At 40.8% G+C, this 25,517-nt stretch overlaps 2 protein-coding genes across 3 annotated transcripts; both read right to left on the reverse strand.

Moving 5' to 3' along the window:
- Positions 1-1,760: 1,760 nt before the first annotated feature.
- snx27a (sorting nexin 27a) lies at positions 1,761-16,251 on the reverse strand. Its single transcript, XM_085346448.1, is given in 14 exon segments — positions 1,761-6,084; positions 6,087-6,137; positions 6,602-6,650; positions 6,825-6,884; positions 7,149-7,277; positions 7,944-8,093; positions 8,774-8,863; positions 10,317-10,480; positions 10,767-10,845; positions 10,942-11,046; positions 11,758-11,822; positions 12,064-12,256; positions 12,688-12,913; positions 15,848-16,251. Coding segments are annotated over 14 exon segments (1,713 nt in total). The 5' UTR covers positions 16,159-16,251; the 3' UTR covers positions 1,761-6,043.
- Positions 16,252-22,617: 6,366 nt separating this feature from the next.
- LOC146609569 (ictacalcin-like) lies at positions 22,618-24,605 on the reverse strand. Of its 2 annotated transcripts, none has more exons than XM_085347012.1 (3): positions 24,556-24,605; positions 23,104-23,252; positions 22,618-22,890 (listed from the first exon to the last, which is right to left on the reverse strand). In XM_085347012.1, the coding sequence occupies exons 2-3, from the start codon at positions 23,242-23,244 to the stop codon at positions 22,750-22,752; spliced, it is 282 nt and encodes a 93-aa protein (XP_085203138.1). In that variant the 5' UTR covers positions 23,245-23,252; positions 24,556-24,605; the 3' UTR covers positions 22,618-22,749. The 2 variants fall into 2 exon arrangements, with proteins under 2 accessions (XP_085203138.1, XP_085203139.1); XM_085347013.1 differs by having other exon boundaries at positions 23,104-23,245; positions 24,552-24,600.
- Positions 24,606-25,517: the final 912 nt, after the last annotated feature.

A 25,517-nucleotide genomic window follows, 5' to 3' on the forward strand; every position in this document is an offset into this window, starting at 1 on the left:
GCTCCGTTCCACGGGGTGCATTAAGAGACCTTGTATTTTTTGGTCTGAATAATGCCTCACCTCAAGGCTCCCCCTGCCTCCCAACGGACCTCGACAGCTCCTGTTGAGCACAGTGAACAACATTAAGATCTGAGCAGCATGTGACCATCAAAATGTCACTGTGCTCGTTTCTCTGCCAGAATAATGTGCCTGTGGACTTGTTAGTGGCTGCCTTGGGACTTGTAACATGCTGCACAGGGCCTCTCCTGTTCCTACAAACCTGAGGCTAATTTGGAGGCAAATGTGTGTTTTTTTTGTTTGTTTTTTTAAAGATGAGGACAAACACACAAGACAGTTATAAATAAATCCAAAAAGTTGTGACATTATACTTCCTATTCATCCGAGACCTCCTTAGCTGTTGAAATGTTTCCTGCCAGCAAACTGTCACATTTGTTCCTCGTCGTGAACAGCCTGCCTTCACTTTGTAACCACTGCAGCATATAAAGACAAAAATTGCTGTCAGATCAGCTTCAGCCCCTTAACTCAGTCATTCTGTGCCAAACTGTTTTGCTCTGAACTTACCACTTACAATCAGCGGCTCAGTTTGAACTGAATTTGCATAAATGTCACCCACACACGCAAAAAAATTACAGGTTTTATTCCTCCAAATGGGGCAGTTAATGTAAGCCTGAGAGATGAATAAAAGGCATGAATGAAATGTACCTGAAACAGCAGCATGCTGGGCAGCTCAGGAAAGAAACGCTTATAGATGTGGTTAATATATCCTGAATAATATTTTGACTAATCTAAATATGAAGACATTTAAAGCCTCTCAAGTGGTCTCATATTTTTCCTCAACAAGTTAATCGGTCTGAGATGAGCACTGCTGTGTCTTTATAGGTGGACAGTCTTCACATTAGCGAGGTCTTACCAGACAGGAAGAGTCTGTACACTGCTAGAACGGTCTGAGAGCCATTTCATTTAACAGCAAGTGAAAATACTCCATGAAGCTAATTTATCCTCTCACCAGCCACTTTATTAGGTATACCTGTTCAACTACTCTTTATTATAAATCACATCAGCCAGTCTTGTGGCATCCACTATGTGCATGTAGGCATATAGACATGGTGAAGACAATCTACTGAAGTCCAAACGGATCATCAGAATGGGGAAGAATGTGGCATGGTTGTTGGTGCCAGTCTGATCTCAGTACCTCAGAAACTGCTGATCTGCTGGGATTTTCCCACACAACATCTCCAGGATTTACAGAGAATGATCTGAAAAACAGAAAATATCCAGTAAGCGGCGGTGAAAATGCCTTGTTGAGGCCACTCGTCACAGGAGATTGTCCAGACTGCTTCAAGTTAGTAGGAAGGCAACGGGAACTCTAATAACCACGTGATACAAACAAGGTACGCAGAATAGCATCTATGAACGCACGGTATGTCAAACTTTGAAGCAGATGGCTAATAGAAGATTAGAAAAATGTTGTCTGGTGTGCTGAACCTTGATTTCTTCTGTGACATTCAGATGGTAGGATCAGAATTAGGTACACACATTAAAGCATGGATGCATCCTGCTTTGTATCAATAGCTCAGGCTACTGCAAATCTGAAGCAACTGTGTGATGCTATCATGTCAGGAATGTTTCCAGCGCCTTACTGAAACTGTGCCATGAAAAAGAAGGGGGTCCAAGCCAGCACCAGCGGGGCACAGTTGATGCTGATGAGTGTACGTTTTGAGGGGAGTAAAAGAAAGCAGATCAATAGGATATTTTCCCAATATATAACTTTATTTAAAATATTGTTACAATTTATTACTCTACACAACATTTTCAAAACTTTTCTCTTTTTCTTACACTGGTTAGTAAACCTTCCTGGATAATTTTAGATATAAAACTCTCCATTTTTCCTTTTTTTTTAAGCCTCAGGTGTTAATGTCTTTATACAGTAAATGAGACACCGCTTCTCTTTTAAACACCTTTTCTCTGTGTGTTTCACAAACGTTCCCCTCCTCGACACACACTCACACACGCGCACACAAACACACACACAAAAAAAAGATCACTGGTGGCTCTAACATTGTACACTATAATTTTCCCAATCTTTATAGTTTCTTTTTTTTTTAAATAAATAAAAAGTTCTGAGTTGGAGAAACAAGAGTGCATTATTATTATTTTTTTGTCAGAAGAATATTCTTTTACTTTTTAAAACAGCTATTTACAGGTTATGCTGGAGATAGCAACAAGGCTTAGATTTGTAATCAACGTCGGTGTCAGCTTGCAATGGGAAAGCCCCCGTCTCTGTAAGCAATGAAGAGAAATTAATCACATGGAGGCCAGCACTTTTTGAACACCAATTACATCCACCCTTCAGATTAGTCATAGGGAGGACACATCAGCTAAAAACAGACAAGCCTACAGCTAATGTGCTCTGACCCAGATGTGCATTCCAGAGGTCCAAAGACATCAAGTTTACAGAAAAATGCTGCTGACGACACCAACATAACCTCTGGACGAAGTCAAAAAAACAAAAAATAAATCAAAACTTCAAACAGATTAATCGAAACGCTGCAGCGTTCAAACAAACAGGCCTTCATATATTATCTGCCACTGAAAGATGTTATGAAAATCAGCACTGATTTGGCACACAAGACTCAGAAAACTGATGTGTTACTATAGCAACAGTATCATGTAGATGAGCGTTTCAGTGCTGGTTAGTGATGAAGACAAACTTTCTGAGCCCTCGTGTGCAGTCCACGCATGGACATTTTTTATTCTGCCATCACCACGTTTGCATTCACGTCATCTGTTAACCTCTTACAATCCACCCCGGTTGCTGGTGACCTAGTGCTAGGACAACGGGGACAACAGCATAGCCAAATGGCGGGGAAAAAAGCAGATTGGGAGAACCGTGAGGACAAAAATGACGTATGAGGATTAATCTGAATGTTAATGGTTCTGGAAATGTGCTCGTTTAACATGCAGATAAATCGCAACCAGGTCCCCGGTGACCTGCTGGATGTTAAAAGCTTAAGCACTGTGTGAAAATTTTATCTCATCTTCATAATTAAATACTCACTTTGAAGCCCAGGTGGGCCACGGCACCGCAAATACGCTGACAAACAGAAAGTAACACAGATCGACTGTACAAAGACATGCTTCTTAACATTCCCTTCATCTCTTAGCTGTCACCTACGCGCTGCTTTCTATGACATTTAGCTCGCAGAAGAAACGTCTCCAACGGACAACAGCTCACAGGGTACACACACCTGCCTGTGACTGAGCTTAAGATGGCATCTGGTGCAGACAAGACAAACCGAACCAGCGAGAAAAGAAAAGGAAAAAAACAAAAACAAAAAAACAACTAAACAAAAAACACAGGGAAAACAGCAGCTTTCTAAAAGCCTATTCACAGCAGCACGAGCCACGGGGACAGAGAACAAACATCAAACAGTAAAAACACACCGCTTTGAATACATTATTGGGAGGACCGAGTCAGTTGGCTGACAGGAATAAAAGGAACAGAGGCTGCACTGAGCGTGTGGAGACAACGTGGTGCTGCCACGGCAACCGCATCTCCTGCGCTGACGGGAGACCAACCTGGAGAGAGTACGAGCAGAGGACAGACAAACCTGCACGCAAGCACACAATCTAGCTTATACCCCCCACCCCAAAATAAAAAAAAAAAAAAAAACCCCCATCATGGTTGAATAGCTTTGATTCTTATGTCATCCATCTCTAAATTGCCTATTACTCTGCCTGTCAAAATGCCCATCCTGCATTGCAGTTTTTCCCCCCTCTTATTCCAGCTACTTGTGATGTGTTGCAAAGAACAAACAAACATGATACTACACTGAGGTATGTATTTCTATAAACTCCTGTATAACTGAGGCCTGTGCTCAGAAGCAACAATTGGGCTGCAATTAAAATATTTTGTGCGGCTGCAACAGTTTTGTGAGAGTAGCAGGGAGCTGGACTGGTGGCATTGGGGGTGGGGGGGTGCGCGTATGTGCGCTACGCTGAAAAAGCATGTGAGCGGCAAGGAATGTTTGCTAGACAATAGGAGACGCTTCCCCATTTGTCTCCATCTGTCTGGCGTCTCTGCTGTCGTACAGATACAAAACCCCCATCTTCATTTGCTGGCTCTGACACCGGCAGCTCATCAGACGCGGCCAATCAGAGCCTAAAAGCTTATCAGCAATGTCAATGATAAACACAGAGGACACACTCTGGCACAGCACACAAACATGCCCCAAGGTAACCGACTGAGAACAAATATACGGCTAAAACCTAGGCCTAAAATGAACAATTATATAGCCGAAACCTAATTTGAACTGTTTCAACTAATTTCAACTTCAGCGTAAAGGAAAACTTGTACCCGCGCTCCAAAAATTAGTGTCAGTTTCAGGGTTTTTTTTGGCTTTTTTCCCCACCCAATGCCAAGATAAACTAGTAGCCCTTGGTAAGATTAAACAAAACTTAAATCAATACATGTATGGAAAGAATCTGTGATTTTTCTTTCTTGTCAACATGTAAATCTGCTTTCTACATATTTCAGGTGAGAGAAGAGTAAAATCCGACTTTGACAGAGATAAAGAGAAACACAAGTAAACCTGAACTGTAAAATAATCACGAAATTATATTATATTACATTGACACATACACAACTAATACTGTATTCATTTAGGTGCAGCAGGAGGGGGACAGATGACTGCACTGCTATGTATGCTGATGGCTCACACAACCTTATGCACCATCTACTTTCTGCAGCACACGTGCACACACCCCATCTATCCTCCTGACTCTTGGTTAATGGACAAATTGCAGTGGAGTGATACTTTTGGGTGAGTTACAGAGCCAGAGGCATCGGTCTTTAGGAAAGTCTGAGAAGACTCCTCATATGTATGCTCTGCTGCTCCCTGCTGCCTGCTCAGGTAACTGCAGGCATTACAATCAAAACTCCCTGTTCGCCTTGACAATCTGTCGACAAGACAGCCCACATATAAAGGTGTGAAATTTAAAACAAACAAACAAACGCTTTGGCCCGTCAACCTTTTGTTCCAGAAATTACTCCTGCACAGAGCTAAAAATGAGAACGCCTCCTCTCCTCAGCTTCCAAGCCCTGCAAAATTCACCACAACAAAACACACACTGGGGGGGGGGGGGGGTAGCCATACTAACATTAACGGGCTGACTGCCAACAGATGTTGCTCTGTAGTCAAGGTGAAAAATGGAAATTAGTTATAGCATCTCGAATGAAATTCAGTTAGCGTTTCACTGTGTTATCTCAAGAAACCAGTTATTACAGCTCTTATATTAATCTATATTTTATCAGAAGTAAGATTGTTAAACATACAAATAATTACAAACACATTCTCTCAACATCCGTTTCATGTAGTTACATTTGTGCCGTTTATGATTTCTGATGAAACAGAGGACTCCAGAGACATAAAACACAACTTCTGTGTTAATGTCCAGCATCGGCGTAAAGGATGATTTTACTTTCGTCCTTTATCACAACCGTGAAAGAACCACCGAACTTTTTTCTGTTTCCCTCCATTATTATTTTCATCTCAGCTCAGTTCAGCAGACAAGGTCACCGCCGCGGGATCTGGATGGGTCCTGTTGGAAAAACCGAACGTCGCAACCTCAATTCTGGACTGTCAGCTCTCTCGACAAGCGGCGTTTCACTGCGGCGCTCCCTTCGCGCTGTGGTGACCCTGACCAATCACACGCTGTGGTGAGAATTCTCTCATGTCTTGCCTCACATCATGGGGCAGATGCATGGAGGAAAACAACAGTTACACTATGGAGGATCTAATAAGTGACGTGAAAGTTGGCTCTTGTTTATCTTCTTTCGATGCTCTTCCTACTGTTTTCATGTGTGTGTCTACATGTGTGTGTGTCCCTGGGTTCGGCAAGTGTTAATAATCCAATTTCCCAAGTCGGTCACTTCCAGTTTGTTTTTGGGGCAGGGTTCGCCTCGAGTCTGTCACTCAGTACTGTGTTTGTCGATGGGCTCTCTCTGGGGTGGCTGTGATGATGCAAGTGGACCAGTTTTAGTTCAAGTGATGACAAGTGACGGCTTTAGGAAGTTGCAATCTCTCCCCCTAGGTGGCGCCATCCCTTCTGCTGCGTCTCCAGAGGAGGCAGAAACTCTGCAACATAGATAAGACGATTCAGAATAGGAGGAAGTTTGAAGACGGTGTGAATTAATTACTGCACAGTCCCCGTGCAGCATCCTGAAGGCCTCTTATCTGAATGTCCTCAGCTTTCTCAGGCCTCAGCTGTCTGTTATCCTCCTGCCTTTGTGGTCTCTTGTCCATATTTCATTACATTTCACGTAAACTTTTACCATAATGCACAAAAATAAAAGCATGCATTAAATCTTATCCCTGCCCTTGACATTTTAACTTCTGTCATATTGGATTCCTTTGTTTTTTGCATAATTCATGCCGCCTGATGTGTGCCATCAATCAAAACATAACTCTGTACCAGATCTGAATGCAAATTTCTTTATGATTTGCCTCTGATCAAATTGGAGGCTCTAATCTTTCAGTGATGCTGTTTATCTCTTTGAATTGAGGGCAAAAAGGAGCACAAACAAACGCTTACTGCTTACCGTTGTTGCTGCAGTTTTTGTTGTCTTTATCAGACGCTTCTTCCTCAACCTGAGAGCAAAGAAATCAATACACCAGAAATATAAGACTAATCATTTTAAAGCAAAGACTAAAGAAAGGCTCCTGGATTTAAATAGAATACAAGAACAGGCTATGTTTAGAAAACCGAAGCTGGCATAGAGTTGCATGCTTCCCAGAATGAAAGAGGAAAGGAGTGGTTCTTACCTGTTTCCTCCACTTCAGCTCACAAAAGATCCGCTCAAAGCACTCGTGCATGTAGTTGAACTGGGAGGAAAAAGTAGACGTTATTGTAATCCAGGCTTCTAATACACCACAATTAGGAGAGTCACTGTGTAAAAGTCATGTTTCTGTTTACTTTTCCTGCTTCTCATTACTAAAGATTTTATTACACGTGAAGGAAAGTGGGTTGATTAATAAATCGGGGATTTTCCTATTTATTAAGCGTTTGTTCTCATCAAGGTGTGTCACTCTAAAAGCTGCTAACACAACAAAAAAACCAGAGAATGGCACACTTGAGTGTACACTTACATACGGAGTGAAGATCTTGACCCAGCGAGGTTTCTTTTCTCCTCTGGCATACTCAAAGCAGAAAGCCATCCCCTCCTCGTCCGTGTCCCAGCGCTGCATCTCCCCCCACTCAAAAGCTATTACCTGGTTCTGAGAGAGAAACAAGAGATGATAGAAGTTAAGCTCCATGCACAGAAATCTATACAGTGGTCCCTCGTTTATCGCGGGAGTTGCGTTCTAAAAATAACCCGCAATAAGTGAAATCCGCGAAGTAGCCAACTTTATTTTTTACAATAATTATAGATGTTATAAGGCTGTAAAAAACCCCACTACACACTTTATACACTTTTCTCAGACAGGCATGAACATGTTCACATTTCTATCTCTTGTTTAAACACTCTCAAAGTTCAAACCTTGTAGAAAAATAAGTCCAGTATTATAGAATGAAACCAAAGGCACCCGAAGGTGACAACATTTCGTCGACAGTGTTGCGTGTTGGGGAGAAAACTTACAAACATACAGTACAACACTTCAGAGTCACACTGCTAGCGATCGAAGATGTATGTAAATTTGACATTCTGTACTGTGCAGGAGATACGGCACGAGATTGACTGACAATGCTCTACAGCCAATCAGGACGCAGAACACAATGCGCTGTAAAAAAACAAACAAACAAAAAAAACAAAGCATGCAAAATTGCACCAAAAAAAATCTGCGAAACAGCGAGGCCGCAAAAGGTGAACCGCGTACTAGCGAGGGAGCACTGCATTGACGTTTAGCTTAAAAATATAAAACGTTATCTATTTAAATGCTCACCTCCAGCGTGCCGTCCTCAGTGCAAGCATGCAACTTGAAGTGATTGATGCTGATCGCTGTGATGACGTGGCCCTTCCTTCTGGAGTCACAAGAGCAGTGGGGGAAGACCACCTCGTTGTAGCCCTCGCATGTCCGCAATAGACTCAGGTACTACGGTATTATAGAGGAAAAGTAACAGTCAACTTTATTTTCCTCCACAGAACACACTAAGGAAAGAAGTTAACTTATGAGAAATCTCATTACTGATGTGACAATGCTGTTTTTTTATTGTTAACACATTTGAGCTGACGGTCTCAGAAGAGCTTGCAGTTTGAGCTGTGAAGACTGACTCACAATGTGGATGAACTATAACACTGCACTCACGTCCACGTGTCTCTGTCATACAAACACGGCTGTAGATCCAAGTAAAGTATATGTAATTTTTCTGCTTTTTATTTCGTTTTAAGTTTAGAAAACCATGCTGAATACTTCCTAACATTTGGAGCTATTAGATTGCTTGTCGACACGTGAATGAACAAATAAATGAACCTTTTTCCTTCTAAGGCTGACATTCAAAGCCTCAGAAATGCTGCGTGAAAGCAGTAACATAGCTGCGAATGTCATCCAAATTTACACACATGCCACTTTCAGTTAATGTTCAACAAATATTCAAATACACCCAATTCCTTTATCTCTCTTTACACCACAGAGGGAAGAATTCTGAAGTGTGAAAGGCTTCTGAGACTGTCCATTTTTATTTGGTAGTGTTTTGGTGATAGCGCTGGTCAGCAGGCACAAAGTGTACTTATTCCAATCCCCTTCCTGAACAAAGACTGGTCTGTGGTACTGACCGTGGCCATCTTGCGCTGCTCTGCCAGTTTCTGCAGCTGGTAGGATTTGTCCTCTGTTTTTATGAATCCCTTCTTCACATCATCCAGTGCCTACACGAACAGGGAGAGGGGATGGGGAGACAACATTTATCATTTAAGGTCATAAAATATAAACACATATATACATTAAGGCCATTCATCATGAAGGCATTCTCCCTTGTGTGAGAAAATTCAAACAATGACCGTAAAAATTACGTATGTGCACTTTTAGGCAGTCACAATGCATTTCTATATATTTTATTGAATGACTTTCAGCCTCCTAGCCCATAACTTTAATGCTTTGGTTCACTCTCGTCTCACAGCGTCATTTCTGGCTGCAGCAGGCAGCTGTGCACCAACTGTTCAGCCTCTCTCTCAGCTGTCTTCTGAGAGTGTGAGAATATTAGAGTTATATTTGCCAGGTACAAATAAATGAAAGTGTACTTCATAACTGTGTGTGTAAAAAACAGCTTTTCACTGATATAACAATCTTTACCAGCTTAGTGGGTGATATGTCACCATTGTGTTCCCAGCTTTGCCCCCTTGGACAAACCCCACAAAAGTCATGGAGTTATTGCAGGTTCGCACACACTGGTGTGATTCTTTTTCATGAGGCACGCTTTAATGGGTCACTGCTGAACTTTGCATGCTTATCATGCTTCAGCTAGTGACCTTTACTGGTCAGTGGACAGCCTGTAGGTGGGTACTGAAGCTAATTTTAGTGAATTTAAATGAGGAGTATTTTTCTCAAGTTCACCTCTTCTACTTGAAAAACTGGAGGTTTTTGTGGATGTATTTGCATGAAAACTGACCCGAGGTGGGGCTTTGACCAGCTGAGAAATTATTAACTTTGGGTGTCGACCCAGATCTGGATCCAGACATTTTAATAACATTGTAAGACAAGGCAAAAATGGACATTTCACATCGTATCTCCATAAACGCATATTTAGCTGAAAGAAGAAGAACCTGGGGATCATCTTGATGTCCTCAGGAAAAGGAAAAAAGACAGAGACTCCATTCACCCATCTTGTGAAGGGAATTTTTCAGCCTCGGAAGAAGTATGATATCTCCGAGCGCTCTTTTATTAGGGTGACATTATAGGTAAAGGTTTCTGTTATAGTCTGTGTCCAGAATTATAACAGAAAATACTCCTAAGCTAGAAATAATTCAGTCATCACAAAGTGAGAAAGCAGCTAGCAGGTGCCACAGTAGCTCACCTGGTTGAGCAAGTGACCTTTATGCTAAAGGCTGCAGCAGGGATCCAGGCTCAAGTCTGGCCCTGAACATTCCCTCCATGTCAGGACCAATCCAGGGATCTTTTGCTCGTTAGGCCAATGTGTAAACCACTACACTATGAAGCCACTGAGACCAGTATGATCAGTTTAGTGTAAATCAGCAGTGTAATTGACCAACTTTCCCTCAATATGTTTAAGCATTTTCAGCTCAGAAGAATAAACTCTGAATCAAATCACTGTGTTCAGCTCCCCGAAATCCACGGCAAGAGGAATCCAATTACTGTTATTACCTGGTGAAAGCAGTAGTGCAGTGCCAGCGGATTGTCTCTGAGCAACTCCTCCTCCTGGAAGCTGAACAACCATTTGCGGAGTGCTAAGCAGGTCCCCGGGACGGCCGACGTGTAGTTCTGCACATATAGCTTGTGGGGAAACTCGTTAGGCGCCAGCTTCCGCACTGCAACAAAAACCGAGTAGAAGGAGAAGGGTGATGAACGGGGTTTGTTACTTAAAAAAAACCCCCCAACATACTAGTAACCTATACCAAAATACATGCCCTTGCTGCCCATGATTACTCATATACCCAGAGGCCCAGTGATTTAAATTCAGAGGGTTTTATTTATTTTTAGTGGTCATGTCATAAACCCCCGAAACAGGATGTGCAAATTAAACAGGAGAGAATGTGAAAAAAAGGTCAGACATCTTTCCGTGTGAAGTGCAACAAACACACGTGCAGCTCTTACCAAAGGAGTGGTTGATAACTTCAAACAGAGCAAAGTAGCTCGCCATAATACTGTCCATCCCAACCTTCATCACTAATGCCTACAGAAGATCAACACAACATCAGTTAGTTGTGGGGAAAAAAACACTGATGGAAAATATTGTACAATATAGCTGTACAACTGGGAGTGGTCTTACCTGATACACCTGGTCTGTGGTACTGTTCTTACGGACTCTGACGGAGATGGTGGTCTTGTCTGGTAGGGCTATCCGCAGTTCTACATCTGACACGCCGTTGTAGTTCTGTACAGTGAAGCCAAACAGAATGAGAACAGCTGTAGAGCTGTGTTTACCCCAGTGGATTAATGAGGCTTTGTACGTGCTTGTTTGAATATGCAAGCCTTTGTTTGTTCTAAGTTACCACTAAGTACTTGTGGATTAAAAAACACAAACAAAAAACCAACAAGCCATAGCCAAACAAGACTTACAATCGGCAAGAAGTCTTAATCCCCCAAATTGCGCTTCTTTAAATGTGGGATTACATCAGTGTATTGGTATTTGTTTTGCTGCTGCACTTCCTTAAAACACCAGCAAGGTAACCAATTTCCAGCCTGCGTCACTGGCCAACACAGCTCTCAACTAAGCTCCCTTTAACCAGTGAAAGCTAAATGATACTAAATGATTCTCAAAATGGGCCAGAACAGTTTAAATACAGCTTAAGAGACTTGGAGTCAGATCCAATGCTGAAACCCCCCCTCCATTTTTGAGTTTGAATTCCTATAATTATGGAATACAAACAATAACATCTTCGGAAATTAAATCTCTAACTAAGATAGTACATATCTGATAATATAATATAATATAATAAACAAAAAATGGACTGTTGAGCACTGTGCCAATTCAGAAAGTCACAAGTCCTAACAGTTTGGTAGGAAAAGAAAGTTCAACCCACAATATTTCAACACCCAGAATAAAAAGTCGCATTGCTATAACAATAATGCACGAGATGCATACCTCATCTGATTCCGAGAGAAACTCCTGCATGATGTCACTCTCCCCAATCACCCGCACAGAGCACACTAGAGACGAATAGGAAGGGAAAAGAAAAATGGCGAGCAATATATTAAATCAAGGTAAATAAAATAAACAAAGGGCAGCTAAATAACACTATGAATCCAGTGTTTAGATTTACTGTGTAATTTAGAAAACTAATAACAGTGGGTGCATGGTGTATTTTCCATCCTAACTACATATTCAATATTTAAATACATTTAATTCTTCTGGGACAGAAGAGCTAGTGATCTGTCCAAATCATCTTACCTCGCTCGAGATATTCCTCCAAGCCTCTACGTCGTGCATCCAGCTGCTGTTCTGATAGGGAGAAGGGCCATTTACCAGGAAGCTTTGGGAAGTTGAAGTTGGAGAATTCCCTTTTCAGGTTCTGGTGCAGGATGGCAAACTCACGATAGCGTTTTGAACACAGCTGCCTCCCTGACATATACACATTGTATACCTAGATGCATTAAAAAAAACAAAACATGAAGCAACTTTAGAGAAGACCGAGAGAAGGAAATGATTGCATCAGAGGGTTAAAAGTTTTCTTTCTACCACAGCATTAAAAAACATGTTTAGAGCAACCACAGGAAGCCGTTTCTTCTGTTTTGTTTTTTTCAAGAAAGAATTTAAGGTAACAGTGTTGCCTCTACAGCTGCCTTGGGAGGACGGACCACCTCCTGAGGTGAGATGGGTTGAAAGATCTTTAAGAACTGTCTTTAGATCGAACGCTTAAGCTCAAACATGTTATTCCACTTAAAACTGAAGACGGACAGGTCCAAAAGTATTTTAAAAATCAGGCAAACACACACACTCGTGGCCGCCCTCTCCACCCTTCCAGAGAAGCCCAGTCCCAGGCGGAAACATGTCAACTGTCAAATCAGCACTTACCACAAACCTCTCGGAGTGCTGTTCTACGTGCTTGTATGTGGGAATAGAAATGGGCACGGCCTGCTTGTCACTGTAGTCGTAGTTGGGCTGGACTTCCTCTCCTCCTTCCAAACCGTCAGCCTCCTGAGGTGGAACAGACAGCACAGCCAGAACCAGCTCCTTCTCCCCAGCACGGATCAGGTCCACCACCTGCTTATGAGTTGCACCTTCCACGTTCACGCCATTACTAGAAAAAAGAGAGAAAGAGCGCAGGAGAAACATGAGGCAAAGGGGAGGAACAAGCAGCTCTGACTTGTTCTCACACATTCAGACTATATTTGAATTGGAAGTTCATTCAACTCTCTACAAAAAAGGGAATGACGGATACAATTCAAAGCATTTAAAAATACCTCTGGAGAGATATTAAACTCTCTCCAGATTCCAATTCTATACAATAAATCAATGCATCTTCCAAAAGAAAAAAAGGACCTGTCACTATTATAAGCAGTTAAATTTAAAGCTAGACTGGTACAAAACAAACTTTAAAAAAAGCTTTGACCGAAGGGATTTGGAATGTGAGAAACGACCACACTGATAGATAAACTGCACTTGGTGCGGGCTGGTTATGTCGCAGCTGATAACTGATGCACTTAATGCAGTCACTACTGCTACAGATCAATGCAGCTGGGATTACAGTAACACAGTATAATCTATACATCATTCGAATAAAACTGGTACTCTTTTAGCTGCTAATGTACGCACTGTCCTAACATACTGTCTGGTAATATTAGCCCATTGTTCCCCATTTACTAACACAAGGCTGTGAGGCTTAAGCAATTAGGTTGGCTCCCATGTCCTTTTTCTCCTGGTGCCTTTTTGACTTCGCTGAGAGCAGATGGCACAAGCATCAGGTGTCTTTGCTAATCTTCCAATGAGAAACTGTGGGACAGACACTGAAAAGGAGGGGGCGAAGAAAAGTGTAGGCGTAGGCCTGCCCATTGATTGCCATGTTAGACGTAGCATTTATCTGTGTAGTGTCACTGACTTAAAATAGGAAGTTAAACATACAGAAAAAGAAGGGGTGTACATAATAGTTAACAGAAGAAGATTTGGAGTGGGGTGATGGGGGGAGCTAATCTGAGTTGTTTGAGTGAAAAGCCAAATTAAGGGTGGGACAGAACCAAAAGGGTGAAACTGTCGTCATGACTACAATGTAAATTTGGCTAAGGCAGAAATAAAAACAGTATTAATACTTTTAATTGCTTAGTGAAACTGTTTGATGAAATATTACTCAGAGCTAAAAATAATACTAACAATAATAAAGAAATAATAATATAAAATAATTATATGCAAGCAGATATGTGTGTCTTGCAGGCTTTTACTGTTATTAATTATATTTTTTATCAGCCATTCCACTTGTTACTCTTTACTGTAAAATAAAGTCGCTGGTGAAAACTGATAAAAGCTCACTGATTAACACTCAACTGATCCCCTAATTTGGCAGCTGGGAGGCACAGTGGTTTACACTCTGAGTACAGAGTCATAGGTTCAAACCCGTGGGGAGTTTTCATGTTCTGCCCATGATTCTGTGGGTTTTTCCCCAGCTGCTCTGGTTTCTCCCACCTCAGAAAACCGTACCAGGTTAACGGTGCTTATGTGGGCCCAGGATGCTCTCGCAAAAGAGGTTGTCGATCACTAGTTTCACTTCCTGGTTATATAATGTTTTACAAGTTGAACTTTACTGAACACAGCATTATCTTCTAAAAACACACACAAGGGCGAAGCAAGGTCATTTTTATTTGTTTCCCCTTTTTCTTGTCTTTTAAGGAAATCATGAAAAAAACAAAACAACTATGCTCACTCAGGCAGTAGTGATACACTCAGACAAGAAACACCACCTGAGCTGCTTACTGTAAATAAAGTACATTGCTGGCTTTCTTTGTTTGCTAAGTAAAATGCTGACAACTAACATATTTAACCGGCTGAAGTCCAGTTATGAGGCTTTTTTTTTTGCAAAATGGTCAAACGGGTTAACAGGTCACATGATAAGTATTGCCGCTATCATATGACAGCAGAAAGAACTAATGAGTAAAAAAAACAAAAAAAAATAAAAAAAACCCAACGGAAAACAACATGCTGATGCCTCAGCAAATGGAAGTGAGAGCAGTGTTCCTTCTTTACCGTTTCTGTTCTTCCTTTTTCTAAGACAGCTTTATTGCTCCACTGTCAAGTGACATCAACACTACTCACACTAACTAAACACTGATTTTAAACGTAAGCAAAAAAGTTTGTAAGAACTGCTCTATTACCATTAACACTTCAGGTTTTACTGAAGGCCAGGGCTTTACATTCCTGCTTGTAGATTTGTTCACTTGGCTGACATTATTACAGGTTCTGTGTATGGACACATTTCCTGTTACATTTAAATGCCAGCTATGACTCAAAGGGAAGCAGTGTTTCACCGAACGCTGATAAATGGAAAGAGACTTGAAAGCAGACTTGACGAATGCTGGCACGATAGATAACATAAAAGCACTTCTAAAATGATCTCTTCACGTATATCAAACCCACTCGAGGTTACATATAGCGATAGAACAAAAGCAAACCCTAAAAATCAATAGAAAGCACCTCAAACTTCCCATGTAAACAGCACGGCTGGTGCGAATGCTAGCTAGTGAAAGCAAGTAAGACCACACACTCCTGTCATATGATGCTGAATTTGAGTGACAACACTGCCATCCTCTGTCATTTCACAGGCTAAGAACACATATCAACACTATTATGCATATGACAACGCAGTGGAAAGTGGACTGTCGTCTAAATGTCGTCCTACATCTCCCGCTGGAGCTGACACTGAGCAAGGAGCTAGCCAAACACATTAGCTACCTGGCTCGCTAGCGAGCTACAGCTAATCAACATGCACAGGCTGTTGTCCAACTTATGTAAGCTGGTTAGCTTTCTAGTTATCTCACCGGAGCTAAAGCCTTAAATATTTACTCAGGTCAAAACGCTCCAAAGCTGAATAATTAATAAACTAGTGAGTTACTTTAATGGCAACAAGAAGCAAACCTCGAAGACGGAATAACACATGCTTGAAACTGGATCCACACAGGCTAAACTGGGTAGCTAGCTCCAATTGCTAACTCCGCGTCCTAACTGGAAGGGACAGAAGCTGACTTACACCTCCAGGATCCTGTCACCCTTCACTATCCCGGCTCGGTCCGCAGCACCTCCGGGTAAAACAGCGCTGACATGCTGAAGAGGGGCGTACAGCTCCCCGTTGATGCTCCGAAGCTGTCCTCCTTCGCTCACTTGACCGCGGACATTAAACCCGTAGCCGGACTCCGACTTGACGATCCTGACCATCCGCGGTCCCGATGTGACCATTGCTGCGCCGTGGCCCGCGGTGCCAGCCGACGAACCGACAACCGGACCGTTACGGGATGCCGAAGGGAGAACGGGCCGCGTTTCATCGCCTCCTACATCCGCCATCTTATTCACAGGCACTACCCCTCTCCAAATCGGCGTCTTCCAGCAAATTCAAAACAACACTCGGGCTCCGATCCTCTCTGTGAGGTTAGCTCCACAGACCGACTCTGTTGGTGATAACCCGCCCCCTGGCAGCGTCACGGGACACGGCCATGCAACGTGACCTGCCGGAGGCGTCACCGAAAGTGTTTACTCTCGTTTCCATTCAACGCATTGAATGAAACAATGTCGTTGTTGATTAAAACGCATTCTTAATCCCTTTATTTTCTACTAAACCCTTTCTGTTTTATCTTAACAGACAAAGAGTGCCAGTGATTGCATTTAAATGATGCTGCAAACTTTGCAAACGGCAGGAGTTAAAGGATGAGAGGCACTGGACCCAACCACTATTGAGAAATATAAATGTATTTTTTTCCCACAATTTTAGTTATGATTCTACAGAGGAATCCAGAAATAAAGACATTATAATTATAAATACGTACAGCATTTTATCAGACATGTACACATATAGTGCTGTAAAAATATTTAGCTTTTTTCTGATTTCTTCTATTATTTTAATATTACAGATAACCTCAAATAGACACAAAATGCAAGTTTTAAATAATTATTTCATTTATTACCAGAAAAAATAAACACACCTACCTTACCCTGCACTCACCCCCTAAACCTAATACCTGGTTTTGCCACCCTTGGTAGCAAGAACTGCAATTTTGTGAGTCTTTCACAAAAGCATTGGATTGGAGTCCAATCTGTCCACTCTTCTTTGCAGAAATGTTTTTATTCACCCACATTGGAGGGTTTCTGAGCTTAAACGACCCGTTTAAAGTCATGCCAAAGCATCTCAAATGGTTTTAAGTTGAGACTTTGACTAGGCCACTCCAAAATCTCAATTTTGTCCTTTTTGAGCCATTCAGAGCTGAACTTGTTGGTGTGTTTTATGATTGTCCTGCTGCAAAACCCAGCTGCACTTCAGAGCATGATCTGATGGCTGGACATTCTCCCTCAGGATTTACTGGTAGTGAGCAGAATTCATTGCATCAATTACAGCAAATCGTCCAGGTCCTGAAGCAGCAAATCACCCCAGACTGCCATGCTACCACCACCATGTTTGACTGCTTTGACTGATATTCTTTTTATTAAATGCTGTTGTAGCTTTACACCAGATGTAATGAGTCCTAGTATCACTGTGGTTCACCAGAGTCCCAAAGCCTTAGAAATGTCTTTGTGATCCTTTGCAGACTGATGGATGTTTATTACTTTTTTCCTCTGGTGTTCTTGCTACCGAGGGTGGTAAAACAAAGGCCGACGACTTTATCACATAGGACCAGGTTTGTTTAGTCTTTCCCCTTAATAAATAAAATCATCATTTAAAAACTGCATTTTGTATTTACTCGGGTTATCTTTGTCTAATATTAAATTTTGTTTGATGATCTGCAACATGCAAGAGTGACAAAAAGGCAAATAAATAAATAAATAAAATAAATCAAGAAGGGAGCAAATACTTTTCACAACCTTGTCTTATTTTAATGTTCAACATTTCTTTCTCATTTATGCTGAACAGCTGATTGTTTTATGTTATCTTGTGTAAGCCTGCTAAACAAGATTGCACAACACATTTGCTGATTCCTTGTTTTAGAGTACTGAGGGAGAGATAAGCTGTCACTTCCTGTCTTATTTGATTGGAATGAAAACTTGCAGGTTGTAAACCACTAAACCACATGACTTGTCTTTATTGCCAACAATGCACTACGGTAGAATAATATGCAGTCATGTTAAAAAAGTTTTTGCAGACATATAAAACTTAAGTAAACTCTTACCGTTTCCATAGGAATTAAGAGGGCAAGTATTAGCTAGTTGCTGCTAATCAAATGCGGTTGATTAAATGATCATCAGCAAGTGTGAGCACCTCTATAAAAGCAGATATTTTGGCAGTTTCCTGGTCTGGAGCATTCAGGTGTGTGTTAAAAGAATGCCACATTCTTGCCAAAGTGCAATGCTCAGAGAAACTGCAACAGTCCATCAACTACATCTCAGACTCTGCCTAGTTAGCATGAACAAATGTTAAAGTTCATGACAGTACAAATAGAAAAAGAATGAACAAGTACAGCTTGTTTAGAAGTGTTGCCATGAGAAGGTCTCACAAATTCAAAGTGGAGATGTTAGGCCATGATACTCAGATATGGCAAAAAACAAACAAATCATATCAGCACAAATACCTCGCACCAACTATCAAGCACAACGGTGGAGGAGTGAGGGTTTGGTGATGACTGAAAAAAAAAATAGGTGCAAGTGTAGGCCAGAATCTTTGTAAAACTCTGCTGGAAAACCATGTGGACCTGGGGCTTTGTTGTTTGGGAGATGCTGTGGGGCTTCTGGGAATTTTGGACATTGAAAGAGGTGAATCCAGATCCACAATCTGTCATGTAGTTTCGGTAGATTTATCTTCTGCAATGTCAGCGCTGGAAGGATTCATCTGTGTGGAGTATAAAGCTTCATAAAAGACTACAAGATTTATTTATTTGTTGTGGATCATGAGTAATGTTCCCAGTGGAATCCTTCATAGAATAAATAGTTGTAGTTGTTTTTTCTTTATTTAGTTTTAACTGTTCTCTTGTTTTTGTTCTACTTCTAATAAAAGCGTTTAATCCCTGCTTTATCTTATATGAACAGTAAGATATTATTTTCCTCGCATTACTATCTTTCCTGTTTCACACAGAAGACACGGTGAAACTGCTGATAGTGATTGGGCTTGTTTTGCAGCCACAAGACTTGGCCACCTTGCAGTCATTAAGTTGACTAAGAACTCGTCTGTATACCAAAGTATTCTCGAGTCAATTGAGAAGCCAATTGTCTGACAGCTGAAGCTTGGCTGAAACCGGATCATGCAACAGGACAATAAATATAAGAACAGCAGCAAATCTCCAACAGAATAAATGAAAAAAAAAAAAGACTCAAAGTGTTACAATGACACAGTCAAAGTCCAGACCTCAGCCAGATAAAAATATTGTAGTGGCACTTTGAGAAGGCTGTGCAAAAACAAATGCCCACAAACCTCAATGCACTGAATTCAATTTCAATTTCAATTCAATTTTATTTATATAGCGCCAAATCACAACAAAAGTCGCCTCAAGGCGACTTTTACAATGAACCAACATTGTAAAGATGAGTAGGCCAAAATTCCTCCACAGCAATGCAAGAAACCGATAAAGTCATACAGAAAGTGATTACTTCAAGTTATTGCTGCTAAATGTGGTTTTACAAGTACTGAATCATGGGTTGTAGGTATTTTTTCACAGGACTGCATAGAAGCCTGTGAGAAATTATTTTTCACATGACTCAAATATCCATCGTATTAGTACTGCGAACGATTGCCTAGAATTCCAAAGATTCATTCATTGATTAATTTTCAAGAAAAAATGTACAATTAAAGTAGCAAAAGTGGGAGATGGATAACTTTTTGAAAATACTATATGCAGCAGTGCAACACACACTCTAACTATGCAACAAAAGCTATGAAATAAACAGGAATGCTATATTATGCCCCAAGTATTAATTCATTTTCAGTCTTACAGGAGTTACTTAAATGTTACACATGCAAAGTCATGTGCAGTCATGTGCTGTTGTCATGGTTTTCTAGGAAAATGGGAAATAGATGCAGTGATTTATGGAGACCTGGACAAAGCTACATGGAAATACAGCACAAACAACAAAAACAGAATTTGAATGATCCAAAAATCTTTGGTATGACCGCCTATTCTTTGACATGTTAGAGTAGCCAATTCTTTAAGTAGTCTTCAGGATTAGCTCTCCAGGTTTCTTTAATGACCTAAAAAACATTTTTTGTGTTGTTTTTTTTTCTGTTGTCTGTCACAGTTTTGTTGCAATATACCTTCACCTTATAATATTTGTGTAATTTAGTACATAGCAGTCTTTTCTCCTTGCTTTCCTATCTTAAGAATGACTTCTTTATAGCTTCCTTACGCTGAGACTATTTCTAATGAGACTTTGGAGCCACTCAAAGTCCAGGGACACCTTCAGAAAGTCTGAAGCACTATTGCTCAAGACAGCACCCTATTTTTGGAGGATAACAAGCGAACAAGGCAGAGTAGCTAATTTTCAAACAATCAAAAAAAGTACAGCGGTTAAAATAGGTTTTGAACACGTCACCACTTTTCTAAGTAAACATATTTCTAAAGGTGTTATTGATGTGAAATTCTCACCAGATGTCAGTAACAACCGATCACATCCACACATGCAAAGAAATGAAACCACAGATATACATAAACTGTGTATAAAACTGAGAAATGACACAGGGAAAAAGTATTGAACACGCTTACTGAAATTTATTCAACACTTTGCACAAAAGTCTTTGTTGGTGATGACAGCTTCTTGATGCCTCCTGTATGGAGAAACTAGTCGTATGCTGTGCTCAGGTGTGATTTTGGCCCATTGTTCCACACAGTCTTCATATCCCGAAGGTTCCGTGAGCCCCTTCTGAACTCTGATCTTTAGTTCTTTCTATAGATTTCCAATTGAATTCAGGTCAGGTGATTGGCTGAGTCATTCTAGCAGCTTTATTTTCTTCCTCTGAAACAAACTGAGAGTTTCCTTGGCTGTGTAGTTGGGATCATTGTCTGCATTTCATCTTCATCAGATGGCAGCAGATCTTTATCAAAAATGTCTCGGTATATTTTTCCATCCTTCCTTTGATTATATGAAACGTGCCAGTACCGTACGATAAAAAACAGTCCCACATCACGGCGATTTTCACAGATTTTCTTCCAGTATTTCACAGGCTTATCTAAATGTTGTTCAGTAAACTTTAAACATGCTTTAACATGCTTTTTCTTCAGCAATGAGCATGGATACAGGGCAACGTGGTTGAGTGCATTAACTATTGTTTTCTTTCAACTCTTCAGATAATTCTTTTCACTCCTCTGTGTCACGGTACTGGGTCGTGTGACCCAGTGTTTGAGTTTTATGTATTTTTTGTATTCATTGTCAAACTAGTTAATTTCTAGGTTGCTGTTCAGACTTTATTTCTTAGTTATTTCTGTCATCTCCCCCCGTACTCAGTAAATTCATGTCATGTTTCATGTCTGTGGTTAAGTTCATCTCATGTTTTATCTCCATGTCTATGTCTCCGTGTTTCCTGTTTTATTTTGTAAGAGTCTGGTGTTCTTTGTTCATTGTAGTTAGTGTTACTCTCCCCTGTATTGTCATTATGTTTCATTCGAGTCAGCTGTGTTCTCATGTGTCTCCACTTCCCCTGATCACCTCATGTGTGTATTTAAGTCCTCAGTCTTCCTTTATTTGTTGTCGTGTTGTCTGTGTACTGCCCCCTGGTCAAGTTAAGTGGGTTTCAGGATTCTGTGCAGTTCATGTTTGCCATTTGGTTTATGTTGTTTTTCATGCAGCTGCACAATGAGGTTCCGTGCAGGTCATGTCTGTTTTGTCACGCTATTTGGTTCACAGTTACCATGCATCTGCACAGCATTCTGTTCACAGTGATCATAGTTATTCTTTTCAGTCAGGTTAGTGTTTCTCCTGTTTAGGATTTTGGTTAGTTGCAGTCTCTGTCCCTATTATGTTTTGTCCACTCCCCTCTGCATCAGCCTGAATAAAGGCTCGCTCTCAGTTTAAGTTCACTCCCATCTCCTCAACTGTGTTCGCGCCTGGGTCCACCACACACACTCTCCACACGGTCTGCCCCCGCTGACCATGACACTGTGCTTGAAATCTTGCGGGGAGTACCTGGTCGTGGCCGGTTTATGCTGCAATTATGTTCTTTCCACTTTCGGATTATGGCCCCAACACTGAAACCTTCAGTAGTTTAGAAATTCTTCTTTAACCAATGAAATCAGTATGTTTTGCAACAATAAAGTTGCAAAGGGCCCGAGAGAGCTCGTTAGTTTTGCCCATCATTAAATGTTTCTTCATGCATTCAGTACTTTTTCCCTGTGTCATTTCCGAATATTACGCATATCTTAATTCATTGTGTGGAAATGGGTTCCAAAACTGAAACCCAGAGTGTGTTAAATTTAAGGATGTATGATATAAGGATGTTTTGCTTAAGAAGTTCACTTTTTATTAGTGAGATCAGGCTTGTGTTCTTGCTTCTTTCAAAAGTTTCTTCAGTGCAACTTCAAAAAGCCTGCTCTGGTAGATATTTTCAGTTCTGCATCTCTGTCAGCGTTGGTGACATCCTTCCTGTCAGAACTTGCAGTGGTATTGCTCCTTTCCTGAAGACACTTCAGGAAACTTAGACGATACTTCAGCTGCAAAGCATGAACTCTGCTGATAGAAAGATTTTGATTTCCGAGGCAAACATTCTTGTTATCATAAGCCTTCCAAAGATTCTGCAATTGCTCAATACTGGAACAAATAGTTCTCCCAGTTAAAGAATGCACAAAATGCAACTCTAGTCTTTCAGAGAGAGAAAAAAAAAGATTTATTTCATTTTGGATTTCAGTACAAGTTTGAATTCACTGTCATATATTTGTGTTTATATCTTTTTCAAAAAAGCTGTCAAGGGACACTTCCTGTCACCGAACGGCAGCTCTCTCAGTTGGCCGCAAGGTGGCGCTTGGATCCTTATTTTTCGGTGAAGAACTCGTTGCAGAGCATAGTGAGGCAGGCGACCAGCGTGACATACTCTTGAAAATCCACAGTGCCGTCCGCGTTTGCGTCCAGATCCTTGAAGATCTTGTCCATTTTTGCCTTGTCAGTGGATTTCTGCAGTGGAGAAAAGTGTTAGCTTGAATTTAGACACTAAGTGATCATAAAACAAAGAACTGCTCAGCCTACTTCTGCCCAAATAGTTGCGCAAACCACAGTGGAAAATCTGTGTATTTTCCACTCTCTCAAAGTAAAAGCTCTGCATCAGTATGGCAGTGTTTTCAGGCAACCTACTGGGTGTGAGATAGAGGGAGGATAGAGACCACTCACGCCAAATATGTCTCCAAGCTCATTTTGAAGAAGTTCCTTCAGCTCTCCCTTGCTTAGGGTGAGTTTGTCTCCCTCCTTGCCAGAGTATTTATGAAAGGCGCCAATGAGCAGTGCCATAGCCTGCTGGATGCTAGAAGACATGCTTGGGGCTAGTTTAGGGAGACAGAAGGAAAACAAAATGTTACGTCTGAGACTGCAGTGGTATTTGTTTATACAGGAAATCCACACTGATTAAAGAAAGATGCCTCCTCTGAATAACGTTTACACATAATTCTGCTATGACTCATTATCTGGTGCAGATTAGGCTGAATCACGTGGTATTGTGGTCAAATGTAGGATCTTAACAAAGGACATCATTGATATTTGGAACACGAGGAATTATTTAGAAGTAAACGAGGGAGAAAAAGGGGAATAGGCAGGGCCTGTTTGGTAAAACCAGAGTGAAAGAGATTGAGTCGTTTAACCCTGTGAGGTCCATTTTAGGTTTGCCTAAAATAATGATGCAATGAAGCTCCTTTCAGTTACTTTTGAACCACTTCTGCAAATTAAATTGCTAATATATTTAAATTCTGGAATTATATATGTAAACATGCAGTAAAACATATGCATGTGCAAGTGCATACTGGAGGTCATAGCAGAAAACAGTGGCTGATATTACTGTTTGTCTTTGCCAAAGTTTCTCTGGGTTCTCAGTGGAGCTTGATAAAAATAAACTCAAGATATCCACCTGGGCCCCACCACTCTTATTTCCCTTTTCAGCGGTCTCTAATGTAGCGTCTCTGCCAAGTGACACAGGACATTGTTATGGCAACAGCAGAAGGAGATAAGCAAGCAGGTTGCAGCTTAATTAAAGTCCCCAAAGCAACATCAGATGTCTGTTCTTCTAACATAGTATATCTAAATTATGCGTTCTTTCCACTTGACTGTATAAACCCAAGAGATTTGCTAGTGGTTATGTTGTGAGTCATACAGTGCTTTCCCCTCTTTAGGGAACACTAAGCTGAGGAAACTTTGGCATCAGAGAGTTTGGAAACCGAAGGGAGTTACAAGGAAAGAGAGCACAAAACCTCATTCCTCAATTAGGTTGCAGTTAAAGGTGAGAATCGAGGGGTGCTGCTAACCAAAAAAACCCTTTAATGCATCCGTAAAAATGAGTTTCCAAACAAGTTAGTGGGATTTAGACAAAATGAGCTCAGTCTTTTGCAGCATCAAGTTTCATAAGCAAGAAGAGAAGTTTAAACATTAAAGTCCACATGGATGTGACAAACTTTGCAGTTCATCAATACTTTTCTGCTAATTCTTAATGTGCATTCATACAAAACTAACTGTAATGAGCATTGCTTGATCAAAATGAACAAACAAACAATCAAGAAAACCCAGGAAAGGTTTCCAGAGCGAGCAAATAAAAGCAGATAACAAACAAAAAAAGCACTTGTAGGATTTTCTACTCACCAGTGCTGAGGTTTAAGACAATTGGAGGCTACTGTTGATCTTGGTAGAGCTGTTGTGATGAACCAATGGGTGGCAAAGATGCTTTATACATCACCACACCCAGTATCCCTCCCCCCCTCCCTCTAGAATGCTCCTTTCATCTCCAACCACTCCTCCTTCCTTCATTTTTTTAAAACATATTCTTTAACAAACACGACACTCGTGTGCTGTTACAGTGAATGTTTGAATTTGAGGATTTGGAGAATTCTAAAAACTTGCAGCATGTCTTACAAAATGTTTCTGACGTTATGATCTCAGGACTGCTTTTGAATCTGGAATTGCTGCAGAACAAAAGACAATAAAATATGAAATGTAAAGTTTGGGGTGCTGTGTCTTTAAGAGGACAATTAAAGTAAATTAAATAAATAATGGTCATGTAACAGTCTTACAAAATACCCTTTTTGCAGTGATGGATTCAAGACTATAAAAATGTTATGTTTATTGTTGATTTACAGTTTTTTATTTCACCCATTTGATTGACTTTATGTGACTATATTTTGGGGAAACCCCATGAGCAGCATTTTGTGGCATCTCTCTTCGAGGCTTTTGCTGATGAAAGGAGGGAAGCAGCATTTACATGTGAACTGAATCACGTTTTGTGCTCCATTTGAAGGTCACTTTTGTTAATTCTGTAAAAGAAAGTCCACAGTTTGGTTCGTACATTTCATTCCGTCATAAACGAGTTTCTTGTGACTTTTGGTGGTGGAGTCATGGGACAAATGTTTGATCTGCTTTTAGAGATTTTAGAAGTAATTTTGCCCCGAATAAGAAACTTTGATCTTTACAAGATTTCATACATGATTTTGAAGCATTTGTGCTATTATGTAAATGCCGTTTTTCTACAAATGCATTAAAATTCTTTTTGACTTTTCTAACAGGATGACCAAACCCACTTCCTCTTTTTAAAAACTTACCGCTTGGCA

This window comes from Diplotaxodon limnothrissa, linkage group LG22 (genome assembly GCF_057381915.1).
Source record: "Diplotaxodon limnothrissa isolate DT_005_m linkage group LG22, D_limnothrissa_male_GT1.1, whole genome shotgun sequence".
Classification (NCBI taxonomy): Eukaryota; Metazoa; Chordata; class Actinopteri; order Cichliformes; family Cichlidae; genus Diplotaxodon; species Diplotaxodon limnothrissa.